Raw genomic sequence first — 21007 nt, 5'->3', positions numbered from 1 at the left:
AGATTGTTTGGCCAAAAATAGAGGGTCGATTTTTACACTAGTATATACACGGTAATGCCAAATTGATGAATAGTCTTTAATTTCATCATGAAGGAAAGTTTTCTAAATAAGCATTGTTAATTGAATTCCACAACATATGTGTTTCACTATATACATAATAATGCAGATTCTGCTGAAATGAGGATTTGCACACCTAGGTTTTAAGATTCTTGATCCGTAAAGTTCTTGGAAGTACAAACTGACAGTGAAGTTGCAAGGACACAGGACTTTTGGGGCTTTGGAGAACATTGAAGTAAGGATACATCCCCTTAATCAATGAGATTTAAGGATTGACAAGTAAACAATGGAAGTAGAGGGAAGGGGAGTGATCTATAATAGATAAAACAAGGCTCAGTAAGAGAAAAGGGAAAAGACGAGAAAGATTGAGTTGAGTACAAGAGAGAAAACAAAAGGTGGAAATGGAAGGTATGAAAAATATTGGCACATGTGAAATACATCTTAAACTGACTTGAATGCACCTTTGATATTTTTGCATGAATGCAATTGCTGTGCATGCACAAATTTATCCTTTCAATTGGATAGATGATATTAGTGCTGATGGGAATTTAAGGTCAATATTTAACAATAATCATGCCAGACATGATCAATTATGAGGAATAAATCAGTTTAAGTACTATATAACACACAAAATGTGTTATTAAACAGTCTTGACAGTCCTTTTAGCTTGTGTACTTTAATTTACATTGTGATCAACTGTGTGTTAACAACAACTTACATTTTGTTGCTAACAAATCTCTTTTCCTGTTCTCACCATCTGTCTGAGCTGGGGCATATTTCATCACTCTCTGTGGGCTCTGACTTTGCAAGGACTGCGACAACACTGTGGTAAAGTTAAACTAGAAATAGGGTTAATTTCATACATTCTTAGATTTGGAGCAGAGAAGGACAGTCTTGCAACACAAACACACTTAAAAATAAAGGAGGAGGTACAGAATTGGAACAGATAAAGAGATTATTTAATCAATAACAATTTAATACAAAGTAATATTAGTTTATCAACATTAGTTTATCAATATCCTTGCCTTAAAAGTGGAGTCTAAAGCTGGCATTAGCAGTTTAGAATTCATTTGTGGGATGAATTAATGGATTATCCAGTAGTTAAGAAGTTTTAGACAACTTCTGTTGAAAAAAAAGTCTTCTGAGGAAATAGTGCTTAACAGTTTTGACGAAAGGAGGGTTTCCTCCTAGAATGTACAAATGCATGTTGGTGGCTGCTTCCTCCAACCCAGAAGTCTTTTTCTTTGTAGACTGGAGGTAATGGTATTGACTATTGTCTGTACTTGCTGTGTGAAACAGACTAATTTCTTTGAGGCAGGACGGTGGCTCAGTGGTTAGCAGTGCTGCCTCACAGTGCCAGGGCCCTGGGTTCGATTCCAGCATCACACAATTGTCTGTGTGGAATTTGCACATTCTGCCCGTATCTACATGGGATTCCTCAGAGTGCTCCGGTTTCCTCCCACAATCCAAAGGTGTGCAGGTTAGGTGAATTGGCCATGCTAAATTACCCATAGTGTTCAGGGATGTGTAGGTTAGATGCATTAGCTAGGAGAAAACAATAGGATAGTAGTGTAGGGAAATGAGTCTGGGTGGGTTGCTCTTCAGGGGGTTGATATGGACTTGTTGGGTCGAAGGACCTGTTTCTACACTGTAGGGATTCTATGATTTTAATTGCTTGCTGTTTCAAATTTATATAGTTGAAACGATAATTAGATTCCATACAGTGGGATTCATTCAACTAAGCCCATAGGGGAGAAGATGTAGTTTCTATTGAGACAAAGGTTTGTATTGCAGGGAGCAACCTGTTCATGGTCTCATTGCAGGAATTAAGTTCAAAGTCATTGATGCATCTGGAAGGACAGGTGTAACCTGTAATTACATTATGTAAGCATTTTTTCTTGTAGATGATTGCCTTTGTAGCAGATAATAACACAATAGTTAGTGTTCCAAACCCATCAGAAGGTACCTGGCTGCACTTTGTCTGACTAACATTGACTTTGCAGGTGTATCTAAAAGATTATTGCTAAATCCAATCACATGATTGTAGCAGCCATTCTTTGCTGGGCTGTTCACTATCTTTTCAGATTAGTCACTAAGTATATACACATACATTGACAATTTAGCTTTTGTTTTATTTCTCCATGGCAGTTTATATAGAGCCGTGAACATTTAAATGTCCCAAGTGACACTAAGCCAGATGAGATGTGTGTTTGTGACCAAATGCTTTGTTAAAGTATGATGAAAAGTGTTTAATATGTAGGTTTTTATGTTTTTAGATTGGGATTTCAAAATAGAGGTACATAGATATGGGTTAGTTCTGTGAAGTCTGTTTTGATAAAGTATGTCAGAAAATCATTTTTTCAGAGATCTATGAGCATTAGCTCCCAGAAGAGACATGACTGCAGAAACCCCTTATAGTGTAATGGAAAAATGTTTTGCAATTTAGTTCATGATGAACAGTGTATACACATTAAGGGAAATAGTTTTGTTTTAAGAATAATGATCTTAAAAGTTCAGTTCAGGAGAGAGCAGTTTTCCTTCTAAAGGAGAACTACATTTAAAATCTACTATCTGCTATAGTGGGATTTGAACCATGTCCCCAGGTTACACAGATAGGGAGGTAAAAGCAATGACTGCAGATGCTGGAAACCAGATTCTGGATCAGTGGTGCTGGAAGAGCACAGCAGTTCAGGCAGCATCTAAAGTGCAGCGAAATCGAGCAGAAAGGAATGGAGGGATTTCAAGGCAAGAATTTTCACTTCAGTGGAAGTGTTTTATAGCCTCGAGTTTTCAAGCCACGAAAGTTTGTATAGAAGTCATCAAGTTGTTAGAACTGAGAAAGATTAGGTCCTCAAATTGTGAAACATTTAAAAGCTCAGGGACTGGAAATGAGTGACAAAATTAGCTCTACATTTCACAAAAAAATAAATCGGAACAATCATTTTAGTCTTAGAGTTGAGACTAAAGTATAATTTCTTTGCACATGAATCTCTTTAACAGATATAGTGTCAGAGACCTAAGTGCATCAGCTCCCAAAAGACATGTCTACCAAGAAAATATCTTTTCTTCTACTTTTTCTACAAGTTCTGCACCATATTATTATTGATAGATGAGTAGTCATATGTTTTAGAAGTACTTGGTGCCATAAACTCAGTTTTGAAGTTGAATATAGTCAACATGGCTTTGTGCGTTGGAAATAGTGTTTCACTAATTGATTGAATTTTTTGAAGTAGTAACAAAAAGGATTGAGGAGGGCAGAGCAGTGGATGTGATCTACATGGATTTCAGTGAGGTGTTCGACAAGGATCTTCATGGTAGACTGATTAGTAAGGTTAGATCACGCAGACCTAGCCAATTGGATACAGAACTGGCTCGAAAATAGAAGACAGTGGTGGTGGAGGGTTGTTTTTCAGACTGGAGACCTGTGACCAGTGAAGTGTCACAAGGTTCAGTGCTGGGACCAATGCTTTTCATCATTTATATAAATGATTTGGATGTGAACATAGGAGGCATAGTTAATAAGGTTTCAGATGACACCAAAATAGGAGGTGTAGTGGACAGCGAAGAAGGTTACCCTCTGAGTATAGCAGGACCATGACCAGATGGGTCAATGGGCCGAGGAGGGGCAAATGAAGTTTAATTTAGATAAAAGTGAGGTGCTGCATTTTGAAATGGCAAATCAGGGCAGGACTTATACACTTAATGGTAAGGTCCTGAGGAATGTTGCTAAACAAAGAGACTTTGGAGTGCAGGTTCATAGTTCCTTGAAAGTGGAGTCGCAGAGAAACAGGATAGTGACAAAAGCATTTGGTAGGTTTGCCTTCCTGTTGCCATGCTGTACTGCCTTTGACTCTATATTATTCACCTCAAAAGGTGAATTTTGAATTTATAAGCATGCTGTTTTATTGTATTATCCTTTTCAGTAAAATGATGCATTTGGTTCAGTGGAAAGGGAATTTACTGTTTGCCGGTTTGACTTATGTTTGACAGCATTGAATTTTTGACATCTTTATGGAGCCTATTCTCACTTTGTATGAAAATGTCACTGTGAAACCGAATGGCTCTGTCCATTATGCAAACCTATTGCAAACAAAAGAAGTCCATTGAAATAGTTGTGCCCTTATTTTTGACAAGGAAAATAGCTTTTATCTCTATTTCTTATATAATAAGTTTTCACTGTTCTATGTATGAGTGGAAGTCACATTATCCACTGTGAATAAACCAAACACTATCATATAAATTGGTCTACAAAATCCTGGCAAACAACTATGGCCTTGATATGAATGCTCCCTCTGGACAGGGGAGAATTCAGAAGGGGTAGGGAATTTTTGGTAATGTGAAATTCAGGTATCTGATCACAATACCAACAATAATAGGTGGGATGATTTTAAATTAATGAATGATGCATGGATTTCCCAGAGTGTGCACGAGCATAGAGGGAGGAGGGAAGGGGGACTGATGGTGTCAGGAAATTTTAAAGTGAAGCAAACGGAGTGAATAAAGCTCTGACATACCTCCTGCTCCCCAGGTTAAGTAGCTCTTTTACCACTCCATCTGAGCTGAGGGATGCAGTAGTACTTGCCTGAGTCCCTGCAGGCTTCTCCAGCTCCAATACACAACGTGTGGGCGGCACGGTGGCACAGTGGTTAGCACTGCTGCCTTACAGCGCCTGAGACCCGGATTCAATTCCCGACTCAGGCGACAGACTGTGTGGAGTTTGCACGTTCTCCCCGTGTCTGCGTGGGTTTCCTCCCACAGTCCAAAGATGTGCGGGTCAGGTGAATTGGCCATGCTAAATTGCCCGTAGTGTTAGGTAATGGGGTAAATGTAGGGGTATGGGTAGGTTGCGCTTCGGCGGGTCGGTGTGGACTTGTTGGGCCAAAGGGCCTGTTTCCACACTGTAAGTCTAATCTAAAAAAAAACATTTAGCCATTCCTAACCCCACTGTTTACGCTAAACCAGGCTGACCTTAAACCACTCCCACTCTGCAGATGATCTCTTTCTGTCTCCATCACACTTAATAGGTTTTCTCTCCACAAGCCATTTCTCACAGCATATGTATTTCTGTCCTGCTTTTGTCCATTGTGTGGCCAATATTATTCAAAAGTTTGTTCATTGAAGATGTTAATTTGTGTATTTGGACCTTCATTTTTACATTGATAGTTGTCAGGTCTATGGAACCAACTTTTATTTGGGCCATGTTCCACAAAGCTTTTCTCATAGCTACTAATCCAAAAAGCTATGGGTACTTGTCCTAGCAAAGCAGCCTTCCAGAATAGGGAAATAATTTGGGGTCAATTGACACCCTTGAAAGGAAACTAGATAAATATGTTCGATGAAGTTTTGAGGATTGCAAAAATGTTATGCAATTGCTTGGTTTATTCTTAAAATGGAATATTAATCATTTTTAAAATTTATTATTTGTTTTACATGAACTGCTTTCCTGTAAAGAGCAATTATCAATATACTCTCTTTCAGGGAATTGTTGTTACACCGCTACTACTTCTGCTGTTTGTGAGTACATAGATTAATAAATACTTGTATATTTGTGGTTTTGAAATTATGTCAAACGGTAAAACTTCCAAAAGCTCTTTTTAAATTATTTTTTTCTAAATTCTTGAATTTACATATATAGTATAAATATATTGAGGTGTTTAACCTTGAAAATAGCTTGTATGTTCTTCCCTACTGTTGTTATATTTAAAATTCATAGCTTATATGGTATCATGATTTCATGATACTTCTATAAAAGTAATTGAAAGTCTCAGTGCAAGATATGCTTATTTTATGATATTTTGCAGTTTGGAAACTGTGTTTGTTAAACTGTACACGGCATTTGTCATATAATATGCATGTGCTGTCTACACTCAGTGGATATGTCACCAAGGTAAACAGATTTTTAAAAAAAGGAAAGGAAAATTTGCATTTGTTTTGAGAAAAATTAAAAAGCAAAGCGAAGAGTTTATGGAGACTAAAAGCAGTGGTTGTGGCTCATCTGACGTACTATCTGAAATTTTAACCTACTCACTGTGAGAGTAATGTACTATCATTGGAGAAAGTACAGTCCAGATTTTACAGGATAATGCCAGAATTTAAGACCTCCGCTTTTAAATCATTCAATTTGAGGGAGATTAAAAAGAATCTGATCCGGTTTTTAAATTAATAGAAGGAATAGACAAGGTAACTGTTAGATTATTTCCATTAATGTGCCTGACCCCAGATTAATATTTCCGTTGCTATGCCTGGCAACAGACTGCCAAAGAAACAGCTCTACTCTGAACTCGGTCACACTGAGAAATTCTCAGGACAGTGGAAATACTTTAGGGATGTCTTTAAACCTACTGAAAATGGCAAACTTGCCTTTCGAATCATAGGAGGCCCTGGCTTGTGACCAAACAAAAATGAATAAGGCTAAGTTAGGAAATACTACCACATCAAGAAACAAAATTGGGACATAAAAGACAGTATGCAAACCTCCACATAGCCCATCTACTGAACACTTCAAAATGCCACTTTCAAGGCTTTGGGAGTAAGGAAATGACTTCTTTGCTTCTGACTTGCTGTTGTAGCCAGTGTTTATAAGACTGGTCCAAAATAGTTTCTTGTCAATGGTATTCTCTGGGATGTTGATAGTGGCGGTTTCAGTAATAGTAATGCCATCGAATGTCAAAGGCCAATACTTAACTCATCTCTTGTTGGAGATGCTTGTTACCTGACACTTATGTGGCATGAATATTACTTGCTAACCCTGTATATTATCCAGACATTGCTGCATTTGGGTATGGGCTGCTTCAGTACCTGAGGAGTAATCTCACTTCTAACTTTACAATGGAGGGAAGGTTATTGAGAAGCAGCTAAACATGATTGAGCCTAGGACACTAACTAAGGAGTTCCTGCAGAGATAGGGTCATAGATATGTACAACATGGAAACAGACACTTCGGTCCAACCCGTCCATGCCGACCAGATATTCCCAACCCAATCTAGTCCCACCTACCAGCACCCAGCCCATATCCCTCCAAACCCTTCCTATTCATATACCCATCCAAATGCCTATTAAATGTTACAATTGTACCAGCCTCCACCATTTACTCTGGCAGCTCATTCCATACACATACCACCCTCTGTGTGAAAAAGTTGCCCCGTACATCTCTTTTATATTTTTCCCCCCTCACCCTAAACCTATGCCCTCTAGTTCTGGACTCCCTGACCCCAGGGAAAAGACTTTGCCTATATACCCTATCCATGCCCCTCATTATTTTGTAAACCTCTATAAGGTCACCCCACAGCCTCCGACACTCCAGGGAAAACAGCCCTAGCCTGTTCAGCCTCTCCCTATTGCTCAGATCCTCCAACCCTAGCAACATCCTTGTAAATCTTTTCTGAACCCTTTCAAGTTTCACAACATCTTTCCGATAGGAAGGAGACCAGAACAGCACGCAGTATTCCAACAGTGGCCTAACCAATGTCCTGTACAGCCGCAAAATGACCTCCCAACACCTGTACTCAATACTCTGACCAATAAAGGAAAGCATACCAAACGCCTTCTTCACTATCCTATCTACCTGCGACTCCACTTTCAAGGAACTATGAACCTGCACTCCAAGGTCTCTTTGTTCAGCAACACTCCCTAGGACCTTATCATTAAGTGTATAAGTCCTGCTAAGATTTGCTTTCCCAAAATGCAGTACCTCGCATTTATCTGAATTAAATTCCATCTGCCAGTTCTTAGCCTATTTGGCCCATCTGGTCCAGATCCTGTTGGAATATGAGGTAACCCTCTTTGCTGTCTACTACACCTCCAATTTTGGCGTCATCTGCAAATTTACTAACTGTACCTCTTATGCTCCAAATCATTTATGTAAATGACAAAATGTAGAGGACCCAGCACTGATCCTTGTGGCACTCCACTGGTCACAGGCCTCCAGTCTGAAGAACAACCCTCCACCATCACCCTCTGTCTTCTACATTTGAGCCAGTTCTGTATCCAAATGGCTAGTTCTCCCTTTATTCCATGAGATCTAACCTTGCTAATCAGTCTCCCATGGGAACCTTGTCGAACGTCTTACTGAAGTCCATATAGATCACGATTACCGCTCTGCCCTCATCAATCCTCTTTGTTACTTCTTTGTTTTGAACCTGAGATGACAACAACAGTTACAAATATCTTCATTTATACTAGGTCTGATAACAACTAGTGAAGTGTTTTCCCTTTGACTTCAGTTGAATCTAGCTTTGAGAGGGTACTGCTTGATGCCAGGCTTGGTCAAATGTAGCTTTGATACCAAAGACAGTCACTTTCCCCTCACCCCTACAATTCTGCACTTCTGCTCATGTTTGAAGCAAGGTTGTAATGCGATCTGGAACTGAATGTCCCTGTTGGAAACAAATTGAGTACCAGAGACAGTTTATTGCTAATTGTTTTACTGAAGATCGAGACCAGATTAATAGGGTGACAATTGGATGTGTTAAATTTGTCCTAAATCTGCTGTCCTTGTCCTTCTATATGAAAGTGGTCATGGGTTTGGAAGGTGCTGTCTCAGGAACTTTGTGTTTCTGCAGTGCATCTTTGTAAATAGTCCACACTGCTACTGAGCATAGGTGATGGAAGAAATGAATGCTTGCAGATGTGGTATTAATCAACTGGGCTACATTGTCCCAGACAGTGTCTATTTTTTTGAGTGTTGTTGGAGATGTATTCATCCGTGCACATGGGGTGTATTCCATCATACTGAGAAGACTGCAGATGCTGGAAATCAAAAACAAAACCAGAAATTGCTGGAAAAACTTAGTAGGTCTGACTGCATCTCTGGAGAGACTTCTCACTTTGTACTTTTATTTTCCATCATACTCCTGATTGAAGCCTTCTAGCTGGTTGGCAGTCACTCACCTAGCCTCTGACCTGGTCTTAGAGTCATACAGTACACAAACAGACCATTTGACCCACATGTCTATGTCAACCAACAAATGCCAAGCTGCACTAATCCCATTTATCTGCATTGGTCTGTAGCTTACTATGCCCTCACATTTCAAGAGCTTGTCCTGGTGCTACTTAAATGTAGCTAGAGTACCTGACTCTACCACCCTTTCAGGCAATGCATTTCTTATTTCTACCACCTTTCGGATGAACGTTTTTTTCTCAGATCTCCTCTAAACCACTTACTTCACGCCTTAAACATGTAGTGTTTAGTTCTAGACATGGCTGCCATGAAGAAAAAATTCTCACAATCTACCTCTCCTAATTTTATATACCTCAATCAGATACTCCTCAATCTCCTTTGCTCCAAGGAGAAAACACTCCGCCTATCCAATCCACCCTCGTAACTGAGTCTTTTCATCTTATGCCACAAATCACCTCATGGAGAGTTTGCCCCAATACCCATTGAATTCAGTTTTGTTAGGGCTTCTTGATGCCACACTTGGTTGAATGCAGCCTTGATATCAAGGTCTATCAATCTCCCCTCACTGCTGGAATTCACCACCATTGTCCATGTTTGAATCAAGGATGCAATGAGATCAGGAGCTGAATGGCCCTGGCAGAATCCAAATTGAAGATCAGTAAACAGTTTAATGCTGAGCAGCTGCTTCTTGAAAACACTATTGATGACCTCTTCCCTCACTTAACTGATTGAGAATAGAACAAGGCAGTAATTGGCTGCGCTATGTAGGAATTAAGAGGTTCTATTGCAGCTGTACAGGACATTGGTTAGGCCACTTCTGGAATATTGCATTCAATTCTGGTCTTCCTGCTATAGGTAGGATGTTGTGAAACTTGAAAGGGTTCAGAAAAGATTTACAAAGATTTAGCCAGGGTTAGAGGGTTTGAGCCATAGGGAGAGGCTGAATAGACTAGGGTTATTTTCTCTGGACCGTCAGAGGCTGAGGCGTGACCTTATAGAAGTTTACAAAATCATGAGGGGCATAGATAGGTTGAACAGCCAAGGTCTTTTTCCAAGGGAAGCAGAATCCAAAACTAGAGTGGATGAGTTTAAGGTAAGAGGGAAAAGGTTTAAAAGGTATCTAAAAGGCAACTTTTTCTCACAGCGGATTAAAGTGAGCTACCAGAGGAAGTGGTGCAGGCTGGTACAATCACATCATTTAAAAAGTATCTGGATGGGTAATTAAAAGGAAGAATTTAAAGGGATATGGGCCACATACTTGCAAATTGGGCTAGATTAAGGTATACAGCATGGAAAAGTAGGATAGAAGGGTCTGTTTCCATGCTGTATCACTCTATGATATATGACTTGTAGATGCCAGTGTTGAAATTGTACTGGATCAGCTTGATTAGGGGATCAGCAAGTTCTGAAGCACAAGTCATCAGTACTATCACTGTAATGTAGTCAGGACCCATAACCTTTGCAGTATCCATTGCTTTCAATCATTTCTTGATATCAGGTGGAGTCAATCGAATTAGACAAATGGGAGGCTGGAAAACACAGCAAGCCAAGCAGCATCAGGAGGTGGAGAAGTCAACATTTTGGGTATTAACCCTTCTTCAGGACTAGATGTAGGGATAGGGGGAACAAAGATAAGGACACCTCTCTCCCCTTTCTGGACCTCTCTGTTTCTGCTCTGACAAGGAGACATTCCACTCCCAAGCATCCCAGATGTCATCCTATTTCAAACACTGTTTCTCCCTTGTCCCCCTCATCATCCAGACAGCCCTCCATTCCCCTTCCACTGTCCTAAACCTCTCCTGTCCCCTAAACATCATAAAGATAGGGTCCCCCTTGTCCCCACTTCCCAGCCTCCACATCCAACGTCTCATCCTCGAACACTTCCACCAAGTCTAAATAGACCCTGCCACCCAGAACATCTTCCCCCTTCCATCCATCTGCCTTCCGCAAACACTGTTCTCTTCGTCACTCCTTGATTCGCGCCACACTCCCCACTAAACCCTCCAATACCTTACCCTGGAAAGAATGGGATCAACAGCTTTCCAAACACCACCTCCCTCACCTCCATCCATGGCCCCAAACAGTCCTTCCAGAGGTTCACCCGCATCTTTTCCAACCTAGTCAACTACATTCAATGTTCCTGATTTGGTTTTCTCTCGATCAGTGAGATTAAGCATAGACTCGTTGATCATTTCGCCGAGCATCTTGGCCTGGTCCGAAATGGCCAGCCTGACTTACCGGTCATCACCCAGTTCGATTCCCCCTCCCACTACCCTTCTAACAAGTCCATCCTCGGCCTCCTCCATTGCTGCAGTGGATCAGACCACGAATTGGAAGAACAACACCTTATCTTCCACCTGGGCAGCCTACAGCCCAGATGACTTAATATTGTGTTCTCTAATTTCAAATAACCTTCCCACCCATCCCCTGGTTCCCTTTCCAAACCCACCTCCTCCCTTCCATTCTACCTACCGACCCTTCCTTCTAGCTACTGACTGGATACATCTCCCATCGATCAACCAGCTCATACCCACTTCCTGTGTCCATCTAGCACTATCTGACCATTCCGCTGGAGAAGGGTTAATATCTGAAACTTTTACTTCTCCACTTCCTGATGCTGCCTGGCTTGCTGTGTTGTTCCAGCCTCTTATTTGTCTACTTTGGAGTCCAGCATCTGTATTTCTTTTGTCTCTCATGGAGTCAATCGATTTGTCTGATGACTGTCATCTGTGATGCTGGGGTCCACTGGACAAGGTAAAGATGGATCATCCATTTGGCATTTGTAGCTGAAGATAGCTTCAACCGTATATAATGCAGTGATGTGTTTGGCTCTTCCATCATTGAGGATGTGGAGAATCCTCCAGTGAGTTGTTTAATTGTCCACCACCATTCACAACTGGATGTGGCAGGACTACAGAGCTTAGATCTGATCTGTCAGTGGTGGGATTGCTTAGCTCTGTTTATCTCTTGTTGCTTTTGTTGTTTGACATGTAAGTAGTCCTGTTCGATAGTTTCACCAGGCTGGCAACTCATTTTTAGGGATTCCTTGAGCTGCTTCTGGCATTCTCTCCAACACTTGTCATTGAACCAGGGTTGATCATCGATAGTAATGATTGAGTGAGGGATTGTGAGGCTGCATGTTGTCTTGGAATCCAGTTCTGCTGCTCTCGGTGGCCTGCAGTATCTTATGGATGCCCAGTTATAAGTTGTTAGATCTGTTTGAAGTCAGTCCTATTCAGCACGGTGACCATGCCACACAACATGCTCAATCTCAGTCTCAATCTCCACTGCTCATCTCTCACATATTCACCAAACTTCTATGCACCACACTTAATTTCTCTTACACTCATCAATGACTAAATTGCTTGTCACCGGCTGAATCTTCGAAGATTTCTGCCAGCGGCACCTTATATAAAGCCCAGCCATGCACCAGATCGAAATGGTCGTGACAGTGATTTTTCATTTCAGTTGCACAATTACAACAGGGATAAGGATAAAAGGCAACACAGGTTGTGCTTTGCAGAGTGAGTTGCAGGCTCAACTTGGTAATCTAGCGAATTTCTTGCCCAATACCTCCATACTCCTTTTCATTTGCATAACCTCACAACTCTCAATTCTGAGCTTCTTCACATTCCACCAAATTCTTTCAATTAGGTTTTCATCTCCAAACATTACTCTATTGACCCAAGGCCAATAGGTTACATGTCAACCAACCTGATGCACTGTTCCTTCTTGCTAACTCAGTCGTGCACACACGTCCCCAGTCTCCTGTCCATATATATTGAGTTCCCACTGCGATTGTCGTCCCCTCTGCATTCCAACAAGTTACTTTCAATCCTAATAATCGACTCCCTACTCTAACAGTAGTATCTAATAAACCACCTTGACACCGAGAACTGAGTGTGATCCACCCTCTTGACTGATTTGGAAGGACTGTCCATCAGGACTGACAGTGATCAAACATCGGATTGATCTGTGTGCACCTCGCAAACTGACCTATTGTGAATCTATAGACTAGCAGCATTAGATCTGTGAGAGTAACTGTAGCCCAGTCCCTAAACCTGATCACCTAAACAGCTGACTGACTGCATTAGATCTCTGGACATAGATCAAATGTTGCTCTTGAATTGCTATGACAAGAGATAGTGACTAATGACTGTCCACATTGACTTGACTAAGGACTGATCACAGTAGGCTTTGAGACATGAACATTTACTTGAATTGTAATCAATGAATTTGCCAAGTATGCTATTGCCACATGCTCTAGGTGTGACGTCGACATAGCTATACAGCAACATGTCCACCCTCTTGACTGATCACTGCAGTCAACCTTGACAAGCTGCCTGGCTTTGTGTCTGCTATAAGAGGTAAAACAAGGTACAATATAATGAGCCTCTAAGTTCTGATTGAGAGAGCCAATCATAGGTGCTATGAATGACAAGTAGGTACAAAGTCAGTGAATAGTTAGAAAGCATACAAAAAGACCCGAGACTCCCTTGTTCTGATGCACGAGATCGGTGCCTGTCCTTGTGCACAAAACAGAGTGACGGCAACATTAGATATAGAAAAAGTAGACCATTCAGCCCATCAAGTCTGCACTGCCATACAGTGAGATCATTGCTGCTGATCTGATAAGCCTCAACTCCTATTTCCCAACTTTTCCACAGAACACTTGATTATCTTATTAATTAAGAATCTGTTAGTCTCAGCCTTCACATTCTCTCTCTCTCTCTCTCTCTCTCTCTCTCTCACACACACACACACACACACACACACACACACACACACACACACACTGTCTGGGGTGAATTTACATTTGTAGATACATTCTATTTTGCTCAAAAAGCACACAATCTGTAGGCAGTCAGTCCATGTAGCATTTTATAAATTCCTACTTTGGAAATATTAGGGATATTAAAGGATCACACCTAGTCGAAGAGTGTGGAGCTGGAAAAGCACAGCCGGTCAGACAGCATCCGAGGAGCAGCAGAATCGACGTATCAGGAATGAGGGGGTGGCCCAAGGGGGCTGAGAGATAAATGGGACGGAGGTGGGGCTGGGGGAAAGGTAGCTGAGGATGCGATTGATAGATGAAGTTCAGGGCTGATGGTGACAGGTCAGAGAGGAGAGTGGAGCAGATAGTTGGGAAGGAAGATGGGCAGGTAAGTCAGGTCAAGAGGGCGGTGCAGAGTTGGAAGGTTGGACCTGGGATAAGGTGGGGATAGGGGAAATGACCTATTACCTTCCCCCTCAACTTCATCTAACTATCGCATCCTCAGCTCCCTAGCCCACAAGCCCCACCATTTATCTCTAAGCCCCCTTGGGCCACCTATTCATTCCTGCCAAAGAGCTTATGCTCGAAACGTCGATTCCCTTGTTCCTCGGATGCTGCCTGACTGGCTTTGCTTTTCCAGCACCACACTCTTTGACTCTTATATCCATTATCTGCAGTCCTCACTTTCTCCCAGTTGATTAACACCCCTCATTATAGACTCAGTTTTGTGAAGGAACATTCTGTCCAGAACCACCTACTTGTCATTGTAGTGGCTGATATATTGCGTCTAGAAACACGGCACTCATCCACAGACTTCTTCAACAAACACATTGACCTAGACCCAATATACCAGCCACTACAATGAACAACCGGAACCAGCAACATAAAGCAGCAGGAATGGAACCAAATAAATTCCAGAAGAGACAGTACAGCAGTGCTTCACAGGAGGCTCCAAAGCTCTGAAGATGTCACCTAGATAGGGGACAAAACTTCCCAGCTCAGCGAACAACTGAGCTACAAATCTTTACACAAACCTTGAATAAGAAGCTTGTGTTTCATTGGTAAAATCAAATCAGTATCATTGCATACTTGTGTCAGTGAATGATCATGTTCTTTTTTAAAAAAATCTGTCAAATAAGATTTCAAACTGCGATCCAGCTTATCTAATAGTTGCATTAGCTGGCACCATAATTGTTTGTTTATGTAACTTCTGTGTCATCATTGAAAAGTACTCACTAACAGAGAAATAATCTACCTGCTCCCCAGGCTAATTTTAGCGAAGTTTACATAAAACCAAAGGTAAACAATTAGGAATATCTAGCTCTTTTTCAGCAATCTGTTCAGCCACATAATAACACACCAAGGCAAGTCTGTCTTGTGCCTTCTGACCCAACTGTAGAGACGTACTCCTACTGCCCCACAACAGACCATTAGCAAAATCTAACCTGGGAGTATTTTCACAGATCTGGTTGTGGTAAAGATTGTTTTCCTCATCTGTGCTAAAGTTAATTTGTTTGGACCAAAACTGAAATTTGAACCCTCCATATTTGGATGATTTTGAACCCTCCAGATTTGGATGACTATCAGTCATTCTAAATACGTTTGTGTTTACCAGCCAGTTACAGAATAACATTAACCCAGGAATGGATCATTGTACCCATTCTATTATAGAAACCTAAAAAGTATGGGATCATTCTAGTGTTTGGAAGAAATTATTTCAAAAGTATCATTGCGATTAGATTCTCTTAAAATTTTGCCAGATTTAAAGAGCCACTGGTTTCTGTATGATTGTTAATGCCGACTGCTGATATTGTGTTACGTTTTTCTTATTTATTTCAGTACAGTAAATATAAGGGTTTAATTGTGTTTATAAAAATCTAATTATAATATACATATTTATTTTCATAAAATTCAAACTGCCACTAATTTTCTGGTGAAAATTAATTCAAATTTACCATTAAGCTTCAGGTACTAAATAAGTGTTGATATTTAATAACAATGTAATTATCAGTTCATTACAAAGTAAATGAGTAATGCCAGCAGTGCAAATCTAACTATAACTATAAAGTTACAATATTCCTGAACAGAACATTTGCTTATGGACCCAATTAACATCGCCTTATTTTCACGATGGACATCCAGTCCCTGTACACCTCCATCCCCCATCACGAAGGACTCAAAGCCCTCCGCTTCTTCCTTTCCTGCCGCACCAACCAGTACCCCTCCACTGACACCCTCCTTCGACTGACTGAACTGGTCCTCACCCTGAATAACTTCTCTTTTCAATCCTCCCACTTCCTCCAAACTAAAGGAGTTGCCATGGGCACCCGCATGGGCCCCAGCTATGCCTGTCTCTTCGTAGGATATGTGGAACAGTCCATCTTCCGCAACTACACTGGCACCACCCCCCACCTTTTCCTCCGCTACATTGATGACTGTATCGGCGCTGCCTCGTGCTCCCACGAGGAGGTTGAACAGTTCATCAACTTTACTAACACCTTCCATCCTGACCTCAAATTCACCTGGACTGTCTCAGACTCCTCCCTCCCCTTCCTAGACCTTTCCATTTCTATCTCAGGCGACCGACTCAACACAGACATCTACTACAAACCGACTGACTCCCACAGCTATCTGGACTACACCTCCTCCCACCCTGCCCCCTGTAAAAACTCCATCCCATATTCCCAATTCCTTCGTCTCCGCCGCATCTGCTCCCAGGAGGACCAGTTCCAACACCGCACAGCCCAGATGGCCTCCTTCTTCAAGGACCGCAGATTTCCCCCAAACGTGATCGACGATGCCCTCCACCGCATCTCCTCCACTTCCCGCTCCTCCGCCCTTGAGCCCCGCTCCTCCAACCGCCACCAAGACAGAACCCCACTGGTTCTCACCTACCACCCCACCAACCTCTGTATACAACGTATCATCCGCCGTCATTTCCGCCACCTCCAAACGGACCCCACCACCAGGGATATATTTCCCTCCCCTCCCCTATCAGCGTTCCGCAAAGACCACTCACTTCGTGACTCCCTCGTCAGGTCCACACCCCCCACCAACCCAACCTCCACTCCCGGCACCTTCCCCTGCAACCGCAGGAAATGTAAAACTTGCGCCCACACCTCCTCCCTCACTTCCCTCCAAGGCCCCAAGGGATCCTTCCATATCCGCCACAAGTTCACCTGTACCTCCACACACATCATCTATTGCATCCGCTGCACCCGATGTGGCCTCCTCTACATTGGGGAGACGGGCCACTTACTTGCGGAACGTTTCAGAGAACACCTCAGGGACGCCCGGACCAACCAACCCAACCACCCCGTGGCTCAACACTTTAACTCTCCCTCCCACTCCACTGAGGACATGCAGGTCCTTGGACTCCTCCACCGGCAAAACATAACAACATGACGGTTGGAGGAAGAGCACCTCTTCTTCCGCCTGGGAACCCTCCAACCACAAGGGATGAACTCAGATTTCTCCAGTTTCCTCATTTCCCCTCCCCCCACCTTGTCTCAGTCAGTTCCCTCAACTCAGCACCGCCCTCCTAACCTGCAATCTTCTTCCTAACCTCTCCGCCCCCACCCCACTCCGGCCTATCACCCTCACCTTGACCTCCTTCCACCTATCACATCTCCATCGCCCCTCCCCCAAGTCCCTCCTCCCTACCTTTTATCTTTGCCTGCCTGGCACCCTCTCCTCATTCCTGATGAAGGGCTTATGCCCGAAACGTCGAATTTCCTATTCCTTGGATGCCGCCTGACCTGCTGTGCTTTAACCAGCAACACATTTTCAACCAATTAACAATAGTAATGTTAAACAATTAATCAGGTATGCATCTGCTATATTTTTCACAGCGGATTTAGTGGATTACTATATACTTTTTAACCTAATCAAAATATCTGCAAAGGCTTGTACAATTCATTAAAACTTCAGTGTGAATACATAGAACTGTTTTAAGGAATAAAAGTTTTTTGTTCTAGCTATGAGCTAAAAGTGCTAAACATGAATGATTATGTGTCACTCACTGTGACTGTCGGTGTGCTAAATGAGTGATAGAGCAACAGATCTTGGTGTCTCTAGTCTCCACAAAATGCAGTTCACAGCATATATAGAATGTCTGATTCAGCAGTCTATTTAAGTATGTAACAATTTAATGTTAATCTGATATCTGGCAGTAATCGGACAATGATTAATTATGATTGTTGCTCAACTTACTGCTATTCTATAAACACAGGTAGTTCTCACATAACGCAGTAGTTGCATTCCCGTGCGACGCCATATTATAGAAAATCATGCAATAGAAATAATGGGACCTACAGGAAAAACAGGATGAGAAGCAAACCACCAAAAATACCTGTAAAAATTAAAATAATTATTGTACTTGGCCTAACACAAATGATAGCACAGTCTAAGTAAATTTTGACATGTTATAACTGACCTTTTGTATGGTTCTGTATAGGGTAGTTCATCAGAATCCTCAACTGATTACTCTTGATTGGCATCTATGCCTGCTGGCTGCACTACATTCTAGATAGTCTTCTGATCCCATGCAATGGTAACACTGCACAAGTCAGAACTCAGAATGAAAACTGCCTTGATAGAGCAAGGGCTGAATCTCAATTTCTTTCAGGTAAAAACAATGACTGCAGATGCTGGAAACCAGATTCTGGATCAGTGGTGCTGGAAGAGCACAGCAGTTCAGGCAGCATCCAACGAACAGCGAAACTGCCCGAACTGCTGTGCTCTTCCAGCACCACTGATCCAGAATCTTAATTTCTTTCACTAAGTGTCAGTTTCGTCAAGCTTTTCGAAGGCTTTCACTTTACAATACTTGGAGACATCTATCCCTATCGCATCTCCATCGCCCCTCCCCCAAGTCCCTCCTCCCTACCTTTTATCTTAGCCTGCTGGACACACTTTCCTCATTCTTATGCCCGAAACGTCGAATCTCCTGCTCCTTGGATGCTGCCTGACCTGCTGCGCTTTTCCAGCAACACATTTTCAGCTCTGATCTCCAGCATCTGCAGACTTCACTTTCTCCTTGGAGACAACTATCACCTTATTTTACAGAACCCACCTGATTTATTACCCACCCCACCCTTTGGTGCCCCTCTCTCTCATTCTAGCACCGTCATTCCATGTGCCTTTTCCAAAACAGCTCACCACTTCCTGGACCTCCCAGAATTAACCAATATCTGTGGTGCAGTACTATCTTTAAAAAGATATTGTGCACCCAGACAAGAGCTGGCATTCCGGAGCTGCCCTGCATGGTTCCTGACATTGGCCCTGGATGTGGCAGACAATGGAAAAATGGGGCCTGTCTTCGTGGGTAGTGACATGGAGATGCTGCTGATGGGGATCAGGTGATGCAGAAAAAGGACATCCTTTTTCTCCCAGGCCAAAAAAGGATGCCAATCTACTTGGAACAATGCCAACCTGGACCAGGGTTACCATCCAGGACAGTGCAATCTCAACCATCTGAAGGAATGCACAGAATGTAAGAAGATGATCAATGACCTTCTCCACTCTGCCACCATCATTTCGTTGATGTGTCTCACTCACTCTATCTCTGCGATTGTACCCATCATTTCTTGCAACATCTTCCCCACTCACTCTCATCCTTCCTAACATCTGACCCTGACTAACCCTAAAATTTCTTCTGCACAGCCTACACACCCCCTCAGGACATCTCCACACATGCACCGAAAGTAAGTGAGCCACCCACCTTTCTCTCCTGCACACACTGTGTTCAGAGTTTCCTACTCTCACCACCCTGAGCAGCTGACTGACCATCTCCAAGCCCTTTTACTGGCATTTTTTTTGGAGTTGATTACTGTAGTGATTAGTCACTGACAGATTCACATGAGTCTGCAGATATTCTTTATCAGCTAAATATATTTTTTAAACAAAAAGAGAGGAAGTAAGCTCTTAATACAAACAACAAAGCCAAGTTTTAAACTGTTCCTCAACACTGTCCTTTTTCTGTTAGTCAATTCCAGTGAAATTTCACTCTTATCTCAACTCTTTTTAAGTTTTTAAATTAACAGATTGCTAGTAGCTTCTTGTCCTCAGGTTGTAGAGACATTTTCACAATGCTTTTCCAAGTCCACTAGCATAAGCATTTCACAATACCTTTCATGAAACTCTTCAGAAGAAAATGCACGAAGCCAACTGAGCAGGTGGTGCTAACGCGGAATCCAGTTCTCCACGTTTAATGAAACTTTGTGTAGGGGATGGGAGTCGTGTAACAGTGAACGGGAGTTCACTTTATAAAAACAAGGTCGACAATTCACAAGTCACGTTACAGACAGATCACATTTAATAAATGCGCGTTATATGAGAACTACCTGTACTTTCATGTTTTTATAGTGTTTCTTGTTGATTGCTGTAACTTTTAAGTGAACGTGTTCTGTACGTATACTGTATTAATGCATAATGACAAGCAAATCACCTTTATCAAAATGCACTGGCTGTCAAGTTATTTTACTTTTTATTTGAATATGGTATGAACATTAAAGGTAGAATATGTTTTGTAATTCACCTTTCATTTTATTTTGTTTCTGCTTTTGCAGCTAGGATCTTCATCATCAGTGCCATTCAGTTCAATTTTCTCTCAGTTGTTTATGACTGTAGTAATCCCACTCATTTTAGGACAGGTAAGCACAGTTACTGGTATTTCATTAGGTTTTCTGTATGACAACTTCTCTGATGATATCAGAAGTTTCTGTGAACTTAAAATGTGAAGTGTAGGCAGATCAAGCAGAAAATAAACCACATATTAAAGAAGAAACAGCATGTATTTTGTTCTGAAAATGTTAAATAAGGCAGTTAAAACACAAGGAAACCTAGCTACCCATGTAACAGCACTGAGTAATAGTATTTCAGACTATGGTAATCCATAAGTTATTATGTACTAAATTATAAAAGATTTTAAATTAAGAAAGCTGTTTTAACTTTTAAATGTAATTTGTGCATATATTTACATTTTAAGTATAATTTACATTTTCTGCTGTATCATTAAAAAAAAATTAATGTGGTCAAATAAAGTCACAGTCATACAGTGTGGAAGCAGACCTTTCAGTCCAAACATAATCCCAAACTAAACTCTGCCTGCTCCTGGCCCATATCTGTCCAAACCTTTCCTATTTATGTACTTATCCAAATGTCTTTTAAACATTGTAATTGTGCCCACATCCACCATTTCCTCAAGAAGGTCATTACACGCAAAATTTGCCTCGTGTTTTTTTTTATCTTTCTCCTCCCATGTTAAAAACGTGCCC

The 21007-nt window shown here is 41.7% G+C and overlaps 1 protein-coding gene across 2 annotated transcripts in view; it reads left to right on the top strand.

Annotated features, from left to right (window-relative positions):
• Window positions 1-21007, top strand: part of slc10a7 (solute carrier family 10 member 7) — a 268835-nt gene that overhangs the window by 172784 nt on the left and 75044 nt on the right. Inside the window, exons 6-7 of one of the 2 annotated variants that reach the window (XM_060832941.1) lie at window positions 5536-5571; window positions 20300-20383. The exons of the other annotated variant lie outside the window; for it this stretch is intronic. Coding sequence (XP_060688924.1) covers window positions 5536-5571; window positions 20300-20383 — 120 coding nt within the window. The remainder of the gene's footprint in view (window positions 1-5535; window positions 5572-20299; window positions 20384-21007) is intronic. 2 annotated transcript variants of the gene reach the window in all.

The sequence above is a fragment of the Hemiscyllium ocellatum genome, chromosome 1, assembly GCF_020745735.1.
Source record: "Hemiscyllium ocellatum isolate sHemOce1 chromosome 1, sHemOce1.pat.X.cur, whole genome shotgun sequence".
NCBI classification, from domain to species: Eukaryota; Metazoa; Chordata; class Chondrichthyes; order Orectolobiformes; family Hemiscylliidae; genus Hemiscyllium; species Hemiscyllium ocellatum.
The sequence above is the reverse complement of the archived record's forward strand: the minus strand, read 5'-3'. Positions and strand labels throughout refer to the sequence as shown.